At 40.8% G+C, this 16,221-nt stretch overlaps 1 protein-coding gene across 2 annotated transcripts in view; it reads right to left on the bottom strand.

The window, feature by feature from the left end:
* Positions 1-9,124: 9,124 nt before the first annotated feature.
* The window catches only part of fech (ferrochelatase), a 32,739-nt gene continuing 25,642 nt past the window's right edge, over positions 9,125-16,221 (bottom strand). For both annotated transcript variants that reach the window (XM_078424771.1, XM_078424848.1), the window contains exon 11: positions 9,125-14,363. In XM_078424771.1, coding sequence (XP_078280897.1) covers positions 14,229-14,363 — 135 coding nt within the window. In that variant the 3' untranslated portion in view covers positions 9,125-14,228. The remainder of the gene's footprint in view (positions 14,364-16,221) is intronic.

Consider the following 16,221-nt stretch of genomic DNA (forward strand, 5'->3'; position numbering starts at 1 on the left):
TAATATCCCAATTTAGGCTCAGATCACCACTTGAATCTTACGTCAGTTCATAAACCTGATTAATGTCAACTGGGACTTTGGGACAAGGGATTTTGAGACAAAAGTGCAGGCAAATTGCTTTCTTAAACAATTTCACTTTAATGTTTAAGATTAGGGGCATTTATAATAGGCATAAATCAATTCTAGATTTTCCATTTGACGAGAGTCCCATCTCTAGCTTTGGTAACCGTCACAAGCATAGTGACAATTGGTCACATTGGTCAAAACCACACGACAGGGCTTCAGGATGCAAAGCTCAGTGGACAAGCTCAGTGCAAGTATTCAGGGGGAATGGGGAAGCATGAGAGAAAACTGAATATTATTACTTGATCTCAGATGAGGGAAGAAAGGTGAAAAAGAATTGATAATTCTGGAATGGTAAGTCAACAATTAGAGTTCCTATTTCTGATCACCTTCAATAGCTCCTATTTAAAATACTTGTCCATGTTGGATTACAATGGGAAAGTAGTTGATCTTGGCATTGATTGCCTAGTGACAGAGATGCTTATTTACTTTATCCACTGGCCAGACCTACACTTAGAATAATTCACATAAACATCTTCCACTAGGGAGTCTGCAGTAGATCAAAGGAAGAATCAAATTATCCAGGTAAGGAAGCTTCTTCACACTCCACAATCCAGCCCCAAAATATGTCATATAATAGAATTGCATACTGACATAAGAATTCATATTGTCAAAGTGATCCAAGGCTAAACGTAGTGCAAGACAGATGGCATGCTCTGCCAATCTATTTTTCCTGTCTGCAAATTGCATGTGTAGATGGTCTGGAATACTGACACAGATATGGGGTTTTACCATTCATTCAAAAGAGTTCATAATGATCGATGTTAGAGCAACTGGGTGGTAATCATTGAGACAGGTCACTTTATTTCTTATAATACCTATGTATTATAATGTTAAACATAACCAAAATAATTTAAGAAACCGCAGGGAACCTATCTTTTCCTTTGCTTCCTTTCATGTAATCTTACCATTTCTACTGAAATCAATTGGATCATGGATCCTGTACCTAATACAGTATCCAAGAGTTTGGAACCATCTCCCCATTGTAAATGTTGGGGAATGTCAGTGAGAATTAATTCTGCAGTAGGGCTCCACGAGAAGTCCAGCTGAAGAGTGATTCAGCAGATATGGAACATGTGTTTGATTGCACATGTGCAGGAATCCTGGACTTGCTGGTATTTAAATAGCTTAAGGCCAGTTACCAGTTTGAAACCAGGGCATTTACCAATACACAACATCAACACATTTCTGATGCAAGAGTGCTACCAACTGAGACAGAGGTGACTATTTTGTACTGCAGGTCAAATCAACAATATCATGCATTTTGAGAAAGTCAGAAATTGGGAAAATCAATATTAACAGAAAATTGATTAGAGGAAATAATTACATAAGATTAATCTAAATGCTATCTGATCTGCAATTCTTATGGGAAAAAAAGCCTCTCCAGCCTATTATTCAGTGAATATTTCCTATGTGCATTACAACATTGGAAAGATTTCATTTCATTTTATTCTCACTTTTTAAATGTAATTCTTATCATGTAACTGGATTGCTAGTTTAGTTTATTAGTTCATTCTCACGTGTACCGAGCGAGGTACAGTGAAAAGCTTTTTTGTGTCCTAACCAGACAGCGGAAAGACAATCTGAATGGTCTCGACCTGAAATATCACCCATTCATTCTCTCCAGAGATGCTGCCTATTCTGCTGGAGTTACTCCAGCTTTTTGTGTCTATCAGCAAAAATACAATACTTGATTACAACCGAGCCATTCACAATGAACAGATACATGATAAGGGAATAACATTTAGTGCAAGATAAAGCCAGTAAAGTCCGGAAAATATAGCCCGAGGGTCCCCGATGAGGTAGATAGTTCAGTACTGCTCTCTAGTTGTGGTAGGATGGTTCAGTTGCCTGATAACAGCCGGGAAGAAACTGTCTCTGAATCTGGCGGTGTGCGTTTTCATACTTCTATACCTTTTACCCAATGGGAGAGGGGAGAAGAGGGAGTGGCCAGTGTGTGACTCGACCTTGATTATGCTGCAGGCATTGCTAAGGCAGCATGAGGTATAAATGGAGTCAATGGACTGGAGGTTGGTTTGTGTGATGGTCTGCATCCCCAATTCACTGCAATTGCTCGACCCTGGATTGTATGGAATTTATCAAGTGCGGTTGGAGCAGCCGTCTATCAGAAGAGTATTCTTTGACACTACTATCTGTACAGCCTGACTGAAGAATTGCTGTGTGATGTCAATAAATGGGTAACCTGTGGCAGTCTAACTCTTTTAACCATGGTAATAGTGTGACTCGTCAGTTTAAAATTTTAAATTATGAATGCAGAGGTTTCTGTAATGTTAAACCTATTGAGCATCAAAGATTGTGGTTATTTGCAGTGCTGCTCGTAATTTATCAGCCTGATTGTTGACCGACTTCAGAACATCCTTGAGAGGGAAGGGGAGCAGCCAGAAGTAATTGTGCATGTAGGCACAAATGATATGGGTAAGAAGAGGAAGGAGGTTCTGCAATGTGAGTAGAGAGAACGGTAGGAGGCTGAAAAGCAAGAGCTCTAGGGTGGTTATCTCTGATTTGCTTCCAGTACCTCATGTTAGTGAGGGCAGGAACAGGGAGAGATTAGGGATCTGAATGTGTGGCTGAGGATTTGGTGCAGGTGGCTGGGATTTCGAATCTAGACCACTGGGATCTCTTCTGGGGCAGGGGTGACCTGTACAAATGGGGCGGGTTGCACCTTAATTGGAAGGGGACCAACATTCTTGCAGGCAGCTTTGCAAGTGCTGCACGGGTGGGTTTAAACTAAACAGTGAGGAAGTGGGGTCAACAACGTGGAAGCGTATGCGTGCAGTTGATGGAAAAGCGCGTGTAGGAAAGTTCACATTTAAGCTAACGGGGCAGGGGGATGGAATCAATGCAAGGAGACAAAGGGCCGTAAAAGGAGAACACAAGCAAAAGGTAGAAGGGAGAAAAGAAAAACAAAGCTGAAAGCTTTGTGCCTTAATGTGAGGAGCATTCGGAACAAGGTGGATGAATTAAATGTGCAGCTAGTAGTTAACGGATATGATACAGTTGGAATTACGGAGACATGGCTCCAGGGTGACCAAGGCTGGGAGCTCAATATGCAGGGGTACTCAATATTCAGGAAGGATAGACAGAAAGGAAGAGGAGGTGGGGTGGCATTTCTGGTTGAAGAGGAGATTAATGCAATAGCAAGGAGAGACATTAGCTTGGATGCTGTATAATTGGTATGGGTAGAACTGCGAAATAGCCAAGGGCAGAAAACACTTGTTGGAGTTGTATACAGACCACCAAGCAGCAGTAGGGAGGTTGGGGATAGCATCAAACAGGAAATTAGTGATGCATGTAGCAAAGGTACAGCAGTTATCATGGGTGACTTTAATCTACATATATTTCACAAAATGCTGGAGTAACTCAGCAGGTCTATTAAGCAGCTTAATCTACATATAGATCGGGCTAAGTAGATTGGTGACAACGCTGAGGAGGAGGATTTCCTGGAATGTATACGGGATGGTTTTCTAAACCAATATGTTGAGGAACCAAGTAGAGAGCAGGCCATCCTAGACTGGGTATTGTGCAATGAGGAAGGATTAGTTAGCAATCTTGTTGTGCAAAGCCCCTCGGGCAACAGTGACCATAATATGGTGGAATTCTGCATTAAGATGGAGAGTGACACAGTTAATTCAGAGACTAGGGTCCTGAACTTAAGAAAGGCGACTTTGATGATGTGAGACAGGAATTGGCTAGGATAAACTGGCAAATTATACTTAAAGAGTTGAAGGTGGAGATGCAATGGCAAAGATTTACGGTTCGCATGGATGAACTACAAAAATTGTTCATCCCTGTCTGGCGAAAAAATAAAACGGGAAAGGTGGCTCAACCGTGGCTAACAAGGGAAAATAAGGATAGTGTTAAATCCAAGGAAGAGGCACATAAATTGGCCAGAGGAAGCAGGAAACCAGAGGACTGGGAGAAATTTAGAATTGAACAGAGGACAAAGGGGTTAATTAAGAGGGGGAAAATAGAGCATGAAAGAAAGCGTGTGGGGAATATAAAAACTGACTGTAAAAGCTTCTTTAGATATATTAATTGGAAAAGATTAGTGAAGACAAATGTAGATTCCTTACAGTCAGAAACAGGTGAATTTATAATGAGAAACAAGGAAACGGCAGACCAGTCAAATGAGTACTTTGTTTGTGTCTTCCTTAGTGAAGACAGAACCAATCTCCCAGAAATACTAGGGGACCGAGGATCTAGTGGGAGGGAGGAACTGAAGGGAATCTGCATTAGTCAGAAAATGATGCTAAGTAAACTGTTGCGACTGAAGGCAGATAAATCCCCAGGGCCCGAGGGTCTGCATCCCAGAGTACTCAAGGAGGTGGCCCTAGAAATCATGGATGCATTGGTGATCATTTTCCAAAGTGTTGCAGACTCTTTGGTCAGTTCCTGGGGACTGGAGGGTAGCCAACCTAACCCCACTTTTTAAGAAAGGAGGGAGAGAGAAAACAGGGAATTATAGACCAGTTAGCCTTACATCGGTAGTGGGGAAGATGCTTGAGTTGATTATTTGGAAAGCAGTGCCAAACTCAGCATGGATTTATGATGGGGAAATCATGCTTGACTAATCTTTTGGAATTTTTTGAGGATGTAACAAGTAGAATGGATAAGGGAGAGCCAGTGGATGTGATGTATCTGGACTTTCAAAAAGCCTTTGACAAGGTCCCACACGAGATTAGTGTGCAAAATTAGAACACATGGTATTGGAGGTAGGGTATTGACATGGATAGAGGACTGGTTGGCAGACAGAAAGCAAAGAGTAGGAATTAACGGGTCTTTTTTCAGAATGGCAGGTAGTGGGGTGCCGCAAGGCTCAGTGCTGGGACCCCAGTTATTTTCAATATATATTAACGATTTGGACAAGGGAATTAAATGTAACATCTCCAAGTCTGCGGATGACACAAAGCTGGGCGGCAGTGCGAGCTGCGAGGAGGATGCTATGAAGGTGCAGGGTGACTTGGATAAGTTGGGTAATTGGGCAGATGCAGTACAATGTGGATAATTGAGGTTATCCACTTTGGTGGCAAGAACATGAAGCCTGATTATTATCTGAATGGTGTCAGATCAGGAAAAGGGGAGGTTCAATGAGACCTGGGTGTGCTTGTACATCAGTCACTGAAAGTAAGCATGCAGGTACAGCAGCCAGTGATGAAAGCTAATGGCATGTTGGCCTTCATTGCGAGAGGATTTGAGTTCAGGAACAAGGGGCTCCTACTGCAGTTGTACAGGGCCCTAGTGAGACTACATCTGGAGTATTGTGTGCAGTTTTGGTCTCCTAATTTAAGGAAGGACATTCTTGTTCTTGAGGGAGTGCAGCGTAGGTTCACCAGGTTAATTCCCGGCATGGCAGGATTGACATATGATGAAAGAATGGGTCGACTGGGCTTGAATTCACTGGAATTTAGAAGGATGAGAAGGGGTCTTATAGAAACATATAAAAATCTTAAGGGATTGGACAGGCTAGATGCAGGAAAAATGTTCCCCATGTTGGGGTAGTCCAGAACCAGGGGTCACAATTTAAGAATAAGGGGTGGGCCATTTAGGACTGAGATGAAGAAAAGCTTTTTCACCCAGTGTTGTGAATCTATGGAATTCTCTGCCACAGAAGGCAGTGGAGGCCAATTCACTGGATGTTTTCAAGAGAGAGTTAGGTTTAGCTATTCGGGCTAATAGAATCAAGGGATATGGGGAAAAATCTGGAACGGGGTACTGATTTTGGATGATCATATTGAATGGCTGTGCTGGCTCAAAGGGCCGAATAGCCTACTCCTGCACCTATTTTCTGCGTTTCCATGTGCCACTTCATTATCTGTGGCGTTCCACGTAGAATTAAGCATTACAGAAGCACCAGGAAAAGCAACACCTCTAACTTATGCTAAAGGCAAGTGATACCAATTTCGTAGGTACCAATTACAAGGGATAGACCAGCACACCCCAGTTTATTAATGTTAGCATGAGTGCATGTAACAACCATCTAATTCAGATCAGAGGCAGTTCAGTTCAGTTTATTGACACGTGCACTGAGGTACAGTGAAAAGGTTTTGTTGCGCAGCAATCAAACATGGCAGTAGGCAAAGCATTTTTAAACAGCGAGTACTGCTCCAAAAATAACACTTAAAGAAAATGTAGCTGCTGAACTTTGCCACTTAGAAAACTGCATTTCATTGAACTTGATGGAAGGGAACTTCGTCGAAATGATTTCAGGTTTTGAGGTAAAGAGAAGCCCTAACTACTGAAGAGACACTTAAATAATTTAAATATGATTCATATATGGAAACTATGACTTTAGTGGAATTCTGATTGAGTTATTCTGAATGTTAACATATTAACTTCACATATTGGGAAACTCCAAAGGGAACTATATAACAGAAACCCATTAATGGGCTAACTGCATTTTGAGCATTAATGACAAGTCCGAGGAATGCTTTATTGTGAACTTTACATCATTGTTACATTTAGAATCAAAGTGAAGGATTCAGTAGCAATCTGTTAAATGTGAAGACATAATGAAAAGGAGTCCTAAAGCACATTTGAACAAACATGACATTTGGGAAAGCACTTAATTCAATTTTTAATACTACAACAAAAAAGAATATATAAAAAGGTAAAACAAAAATAGTTACGGATGGGGGTGGGGGAAGATTTGATAAGAACCAGAGGGGCAACTTAAAAAATAAAAAATACACAGGGAGGGTGATGGGTATATGGACCGAGCTGCCAGTTGAGGCAACATTATCACATTTAAAAAACATTTGGACAGGTACATGGATAGGATAGGTTTAGAAGGATATGGGCCAACTGCAGGTAAGTGGGACTAGTGTAGATGGGCATGTTGGTTGGTGTGGGCACGTTGGTCCGAAGGAGCAAGCTTCCATGCTGTATGGCTCTAGTGCTGGTCTGAGGAAACAGATGAGATGCCGACGAACTCAATGTATTCCACATTCGCTTTGAACAGGTCAGTGAAATAAAATCACCCGCTGCAACAGCCTCAAGTATAGCTACACATAATCACCGTTGCAGAGGAACGATGACAGTGAACCACAGGAAGCAGCAATCCCAAATGGAGTCTCCAGCCATGTCCTCCATGCCTGCGTAGAGCAGCTGGTAGGTGTATTTACAGGCATCTTTAACCTCTCCTTACGTCAGTCTGTAGTTCCTAGTTGCTTTAAGACATCTGTCATCATGAAATTAGGTAGCTTGCCTTAATGTCTGCAGGCCTGTGGTTCTAACATCTACCGTCATGAAGTGCTTCGAGAGGCTGGTCATATCACACATCAACTCCAGCCTCTTGGACCATATTGATCCACTGCAACTCACCTACTGCCACTGGAGGTTGCAGCAGACCTCATCTTCTTGGCTCCACACTCATCCCTGGAGCACCTAGACACATCTACGTCAGACTCCTATTCATTGATTATTTTTTCCACCTTTAGCACCATAATTTCAACCAAACTCGTCTCCAAACACCTGGACCTTGGATTAGCCACCAGCTTCTGCAACTGGAAGCTTCATTTCCCGAACGATAGACCGCAATCAGCAAGAAGCAGCAAAGCATTTTCTACGATAATCCTCATCGCTGGTGCCCTGCAAGGCTAAATCCCCAGCCTCCAACTAGACCCCCTTAACAATCAAGATCAAATTCTGCTCTAACTGATAAGTTTGTCATATGAACTGTGAGGTCCACTCCCAGGTGAAGTCCAAGTCTGCAGTTTAGAAGTTAAACAACCCCAAGGGGTACAAGAACTCGATCCACTCCTTCATAGAGCCATTAAGAATGCCAAGAGGGAATTCCAGAGCAAACTGAAGTCCTGAGGCAGTGACATGGATACCTGTAGATTGTGGCAAGGTTGCAGGGTATAACACCAAGTTGGGCAGTATTAATGGCAACAACATGTCACTCCCTGATGAGCACAATACATTCTATGCTCACTTTGAACAGAAAGTTGATGGTAGATCAACTGCTCCATTAGTCTCAGATGCACCTGTACCAAAGGTTACAGTGGCAGACTTAAGATCAGCAGTTATGGAACTGAAGCGCTACACTCTGTGTCTGCCCTTTGCTCAATCTATTGTGCTTGAATATGGCTTGATTGTGTTTATGCATAGTATTAACTGAAATGATTGAGTAGCATGCAAAACAAAGCGTTCCACTGTACTTTGGCACACGCGATAACAATAAACGTAAACCTTTACAGCACAATCACAGCAGTTACAAGTCCAGTACAGGTCCACCACTGATTTTCCAGCAACTGATGGTCCTACACCTCCTTTAAACCAGACAAAATTACAAGAGCGCGCCTGAAATCCTGCCCAGAAGTCCCCCCCAAACATGTGGCACCTAGGCTGGATGAGGCAGCCAAATATGACCTCATCAGAACTTCTATGGCCGATCTGCGGGTTGAATTTGCCCCCTGCGACCGGGGCACTGGAACTCAAGCCCGACTGAAGCTGGTGGATCTGTTTGCGTAGCTGACCTCTGAGGTCAACTTTGCAGACCAGTATCTCGCGCCCCCCCCCCCCCCACTTTGTTGTTGAAAGAATGTAGATTTGCAAGGAATGCACTTGGGAGCGGTGTGCGTAATCCTAGTTGCCGGAGTTGGTGAGTGCTCCAGAGCGCTTCCCTCGGGTCCTCCTACGTCTCATGGTCTTGGAAATAATCATAGCCCGCCGACAAGTATATCCAAATAATCCAGCGAGTGAGAGAAATCCGAAACAATGTTTGGAGAAACCAAATTTCTGATGTTAATGAGATCCTCCCCCATGAAAGTAACCAAAGTTCGATTCCAGAGATAAGAGTGCAATTTCCTGTCACTCTATTTTTATAATGCACTCCAAACACTCATCTGTTCCAGCTATGTTCAACCTAAATTTTAGATTTCCTGGAATGCAATTTGAACCCAAAATGCTTTCACATGAGTATTAGCAAATGAAGCATGCTGACATTTCAAATTTGTATCAATGTAACTTTATCCACCAAATAGCCAACAAACAAATTCTCTACCATAATACCTATCATCATCAGGTTTAATCCTTTCCCCATAAAGGCTTATACAAACACTGCATCAAACAAATGGTGACGGCTTACAACATTATTTTATTTGCAACAGAAAACAATGTTCGAAACTCGATTTCAGGTGAAATATCCAATCTCATTATTTTAAAGATCATGAAGCAGGAGGTAGGGTACTGACATGGATAGAAAATTGGTTGACAGACAGAAAGCAATGAGTGGGGATAAATGGGTCCCTTTCAGAATGGCAGGCAGTAACTAGTGGGGTACCGCAAGGCTCGGTGCTGGGACCGCAGCTATTTACAAATATACATTAATGACTTGGATGAAGGGATTAAAAGTACCATTAGCAAATTTGCAGATGATACAAAGCTGGGTGGTAGTGTGAACTGAGGAAGATGCTATGAGGTTGCAGGGTGACTTGGACAGGTTGTGTGAGTGGGCGGATGCATGGCAGATGCAGTTTAATGTGGATAAGTGTGAGGTTATCCACTTTGGTGGTAAGAATAGGAAGGTAGAGTATTATCAGAATGGTGTCAAGTTAGGAAAAGGGGACGTACAACAAGATCTGGGTGTCCTAGTGCATCAGTCACTGAAAGGAAGCATGCAGGTACAGCAGGCAGTGAAGAAAGCCAATGTAATGTTGGCCTTCATAACAAGGGGAGTTGAGTGTAGGAGCAAAGAGGTCCTTCTGCAGTTGTACAGGGCCCTAGTGAGACCACACCTGGAGTACTGTGTGCAGGTTTGGTCTCCAAATTTGAGGAAGGATATTCTTGCTATTGAGGGCTTGCAGCGTAGGTTTACTAGGTTAATTCCCGGAATGGCGGGACTGTTATATGTTGAAAGACTGGAGAGACTTGGCTTGTATACACTGGAATTTAGAAGGATGAGAGGGGATCTTAATAAGATTATTAAGGGGTTGGACACGTTAGAGGCAGGAAGCATGTTCCCAATGTTAGGGGGAGTCCAGAACAAGGGGCCACAGTTTAAGAATAAGGGGTACGCCGTTTAGAACTGAGATGAGGAAAAACTTTTTCAGTCAAAGCGTTGTGAATCTGTGGAATTCTCTGCCACAGAAGGCAGTGGAGGCCAATTCTCTGAATGCATTCAAGAGAGAGCTAGATAGAGTTCTTAAGGATAGCAGAGTCAGGAGGTATGGGGAGAAGGCAGGAACGGGGTAAAATGCAATTTGAATACGTAATTTAGGTGAACAATCTGCTAATTCACTTGAGCTTTAACATATCACAGTTCACAAATTGTAATTGTGCTTTATTGAACAGTACAATGCATACAAGTACAAGTCTGTTACAGTGTATTCACAAAGTATTCAGACCCCTTCGCTTTTCCACATTTTGCTACATTACAGCCTTATGTTAAAATGGGTTAAATTCTTTTTTTTTATCATCAATCTATACACAATACCCCATAATAAAAAGCGAAACAAGGTGTTTAGAAATTTTTGCAAAGTAATTAAAAAGAAATAACCGAAATATCACATTTACATGAGTATTCAGACCCTTTACTCAGTACTATGTTGAGGCACCTTTGGCAGCGATTATAGCCTCTAGCCTTCTTGGGTATGACGCTCCAAGCTTGGCACACCTGTATTTGGGTAATTTCTCCCATTCTTCTCCTCAGATCCTCTCAAGCTCTGCCAGGTTGGATGGGGAGCGTCGATGCACAGCTATTTCAGGCCCCTCCAGAGATGTTCGATCGAGGTCAAGTCTGGACTCTGGCTGGGCCACTCAAGGACATTCACAGACTTGTCATGAAGCCACTCCTGCGTTGTCTTGGCTTTGTGCTTAGGGTCATTGTCCTGTTGGAAGGTGAACCTCCGCCCCAGTCTGAGATCCAGAACACTCTCTCTGTACGTTGCTCCATTCATCTTTCCCTCGATGCTGGCTCGTTTCCCAGTTCCTGCCGCTGAAAAACATCCCCACAGCATGATGCTGCCACCACCACGCTTCACCGTCTGTATGGTATTGGCCAGGTGATGAGCGGTGCCACTTGGCATTCAGGCCAGAGTTCAATCTTGGTTTCATCAGACCAGAGAATCTTGTTTCTCATGGTCTGAGAGTCTTTTCGGTGCCTCTTGGCAAACTCCAAGCGGGCTGTCATGTGCCTTTTACTGAGGAGTGGCTTCCATCCAGCCACTCTACCATAAAGGCCTGATTGGTTGAGTGCTGCAGATATAGTTGTCCTTCTGGAAGGTTCTCCCATCTTCACAGAGGAACTCTGGAGCTCTGTCAGAGTGACCATTGGGTTCTTGGTCACCTCCTTGACCAAAGCCCTTTATCCCCCGACTGCTCAGTTTGGCCGGGCGGCCAGCTCCTTGAAGAGTCCTGGTGGTTCCAAAGTTCCTCCATTTAAGAATCTCTTCGGGACCTGCAATGCTGCAGAAATTGTTTTATATCCTTCTCCAGATCTGTGTCTCGACACAATCCTGTCTCGGACGTCTACGGACAATTCCTTCGTTTTCATGGCTTGGTATTTGTTCTGACATGCAGTGTCAACTGTGGGACCTTATATAGACAGGTGTGTGCCTTTCCAAATAATGTCCAATCAATTTAATTTACCACTGATGGACTCAAATCAAGTTGTAGAAACATCTCAAGGATAATCAATGGACTAAGCTCAATTTTGAGTGTCGTAGCAAAGGGTCTGAATACTTATGTAAATGTGATATTTCAGTTATTTCTTTTTAATTACTTTGCAAAAATTTCTCAACACCTGTTTTCACTTTTTTATTATGGGGTACTGTGTGTAGATTGATGATAAAAAAAATGAATTTAATCCATTTTTAAATAAGGCTGTAACGTAGCAAAATGTGGAAAAACTGAAGGTGTCTGAATACTTTCTGAATGTACTGTATATCACAGCAACAAGAATTCATCAGAAAAAGTATCTGCATCATCTAACACTGAGAAACATATCTACTTGGAACTTATTTTCCAATTTTAGCAGAGAAACAGACAATGAATTGGCATTAAATATTGTTAATACTTTTGGAAAAATGAAAAATTGTTCAAAGGAAGAACCATTCTAAAAAAATGGAAGAATTATGTATGGCAAGCAACAACTTGGGGGTTTCCTGTTCGTGACCTAGATGACTTAAAAGTATAAGTTTATTAATTAAAACTGACAAGGAAGAAATCATGCAACTCATTAACGAAGTGATTTGAAATATATGGAAGTCCTTGATGAGAATGATACGAACGGTATGTTTACATAAACTTAGAACATAGAACAGTACAGCACAGGAACAGGCCTTTTGGCCCACAATGTCTGCGCTGAACATGATGCCAAGATGTTTTGAAGCGAACCTCATTAATCCTATGTATTTCACCTTTGATGAAATGGTGGCATATACTTTAGCTAAGAGAAAATAAGTGAGTATTAAACAGTCATATTTCAGAATATGCAACCTAAGGTTAGCATTGTGTGTACTGCTCTTGTTAATCTGTTAATAGTGTGAGAAATCATCAGATTATAAGTGTCCTGCACTCTTCTGTCGGGGATAGGAAAAACGAGATAGCTTTCAGAGAGCCAACCTACATCTGCTAGTAGGTCAAACACTTCTACGATAATTCAGAATGGTGATCCTTTTTCAGCACAATTCATCTTAAAAATTTAATTCAAGAGTTATTCGTTCAATATAAACTCAGTTAGTCTAGGTCATAAGCCAGAGATAGTTTGCCATTCCAAACTACTTTTATAGATTTCCATCAGCTATTAAGCAAAGCTATAGAGTCACTGCAACAGAAGATCTACCATTTGCCAATGGCGGGTAAAATAAGATCACTGCCAACTCAATGGCCATTTAAAACAAAATGGAAATATTGTAAATGACTAAAACAAAGTTGTGGATAGTAAAGGATAATTTTATAGTCCAATATTACTGGACACGTGAACATATAATACCCACATTATTTAAATGACTGATGTCATGAGTTATTTTATAGGGAAAATAGATGAGGCAGTATATTACCATACAACAGCATGGAAGTACATTTTCTAATGTCTATTCAAAGTCAGTCTTAGTAACAGCTTTTGCCTTGGTATGTTCCATTAATCACTTTTGCTGTATCTTACAGCATATTAATGGTCTCTTCACGGGTTATTAGTATAAATAATTGCTTGATAAACAAATTTCAATGGAAAATCATCTATAAAGATATGTTTCCCAAGTTGAGGTGCAAGGCCATTGTAGTTCACTTTCCACCACAGTGCATACATAATTTGCTTCTCATGTTTCCATACATACAATATTGTCTATACTGCTATACTGTAGTTGGAAGAGATTATAGTCTAAAGAGGAGATTTTCTACTGAAAAAGAATCAACATATATTAACAATGAATCTTGTTATTATATCTGGTTAAATTTAAGCAAAACTGCTCCATAAACTCCCATCCCCATCCTCAAATATTGTTTACTCTGTTTCAGGCTTTAGATTTGGAAGGGCAGGTAGATTTAAAAACACTTTTATAAAGGCTTAAATGTTAACAGCTGGAGATTTCCCTTTTAATTTGTTAGAATATGTTTTGCAATGGACAATATTTTTCAAGCATGCTTTATCACAATTGATGGACTTGCATGGAATACGCCAGAAATTTAAATCGAGCATGAGATTTGAAAAATTAAGTGTGATTTTGAGCATAAATAAATGGATTAATTAAAATCAATCTTTACTGGAATATGAATTGTCTTGAAAGGTCAGCTTAATAGCATATGTTGAAATAAACGCTTGAAAGTCATATTCAAGTCATGTTCCTGCAATTCCTGTGCTTAAAAGGACAAAGAAGAAAAAAATGTATAGAGGTGATGGAACTTCAGCATCTTTATCCACACACGTGGCTTGAGAAGAGTGCAACATATTGCTTCAGAAAAGATCTGCTCATTACTGCAATAAAGAATACAACTTTAAAAGTGAAACCAACCAATAGACTGAGCTTACTTTTAAACTTAGCACAGATGATACTTAAGCTATTATCACAGCAGAAAGAAAATCAAAATGACCATTTGACAGAGACTCTTGAAGGGCAGACAATTCAGGGCCGGTGATTACCATTTCAAAGTTTCTGTTTGGCAAAAAATGCCTTGGTTTCTCGACACGCTGGATTAACACAAAATGGACAACGAAGACTCAACTGCTTGGAAGAAGTGTCTGCAGATTTTAGATGAGTGTTTACCAGGTCTGCCAGAGCCTAGAAATAAACAGTAAATAATGAGGACAAGAACTTTAATACTTTTACTTAGATAAACATCAATAAGAACATTACCAAATGTGCACAATAAAACTAATAGTAAATTGGCTGCACTAGGGATATATATATATATATATATATATATAATTTGTTCTGATTGCCCCAGTTTTAAAAACACTTTCAATCACCACTACTATGCTACACAGTGATTTGGCAGACATCGCTTACAATCATAGGACACGCCCCAAAGATTAGTGATAGGACCTTTGTTGCACCAGGTACACTAAATGCCCTATTCTTTACTACTTTTGATGAATGGATTACAAATCCATCTATTGTTTCCTCTTGCAATTGATGCTTGTTATTTTTATCAATTTTTTTTGTTAGGTTTTTGAGAGGGCATTAAAAGTTAACCTTAATTGCTAGGTTGGAGTGGGCCATACAGCAAAAGTGGTTAATTCCTACATTAAAAGGTAGCAACAACAAACAATTTATGCCAATTCGGCAGCTGGCATGATTGAATTTGAACATATGACCTTTGTGTCCAATGATAAAGAACCACAGCAAAATCTGCAGCTGCAACATGAAGCCAAACTTGGTCACAATATCATTTGAGTTACGACCAAAACTGCTCATTGCACAGTTGACTTGTCAAGCTGCGTCATGGGCTGAGATGCTGCAATTGATTGTGATATCATAGGGCTTATAAAAAAAAGTTCGATTTTCTTCTCAGAAAACCATGCGCAAAGAAATACTCGTATTCAATCCAACCTCTTACAGCCTCAGGACTTTCCAAAACACCACTCCCAAGAAAGGTTCAGAGGAGGTGTCACTATTGCATTTGAGAGTGTAAATGGCATTGTGCTGCAAAATAGCAAAGCAAAGTTGTGGCATGCTTCATGGAAAAGCAACACATATTTTGCTGTTTTACAAGTGGCAGGTGGCAACTCAGCTCTTCAACGTTATTTGTGAAACTAAACCCCACTGTCACTTAATACGAGGTCACAAAATAATCGCAGTAAATGCAAGTATATCTAATTTTTTCAGACCACTTTCAAAATAAAAAAATTAAAAAACAAGCATAATATACAGGGAGGAAGAGAAACAGCGTATGTAAACCAGGAGGAAAAAACGTGGCAAAAGGAAAAAGTGAGTGAAGAAAAGAATCAAAGAGAAACTAAGATAAGGAAGCAGCGAAACGAAAGAGACCGAAAGGTGGAGAATGCTGGTCTCCTCCGGTATACAGCCAAAATCATAGCAGTATATCATCGGCTGTGACCTTGTGTAAATAAGTATCAACAAAACAAAGGATGTGGATGTCAGAAATCAAAGAAAAAAAACCATTTACAGACATTTGCACTGGCGAAATTTACCAATTTCCACCAGAAAATCTGAGACAGGGAATAGAAATATTGTTATGGAATTTACAATTTCAACTCTCATTTCTTTTAATGAAAACATGGATAATGTGGTTTTGCACTATGGATAATAAGGCCTCAGATCTGGGGATGCAACTCCCATCTCCCCTTTAATAACATCCCCTTAATCCCTCTTAATAACACAAGGGACACTCACATTGCATTAGTTATTTAGTAGCTCAGTTACTAAATTTCATAGGCTACTGCCCGGTCAAACATAATTTACTGCCTAAAAAATTAATAAACGTTTTTATTCTCTTTTGTAATCTGGCTACAGAATACTGAAAGGCAAAAACTCCTGATTCTGGAAGCCTGTGAGTTACATAGAAAATAGGTGCAGGAGGATGCCATTTGGCCCTTCAAGCCAGCACCGCCATTCATTATGATCATGGCTGATCATCCACAATCAGTAACCTGTGCCTGCCTTCTCCCCATATCCC

Source organism: Rhinoraja longicauda, chromosome 1, assembly GCF_053455715.1.
Source record: "Rhinoraja longicauda isolate Sanriku21f chromosome 1, sRhiLon1.1, whole genome shotgun sequence".
In the NCBI taxonomy this organism is placed as follows: Eukaryota; Metazoa; Chordata; class Chondrichthyes; order Rajiformes; family Arhynchobatidae; genus Rhinoraja; species Rhinoraja longicauda.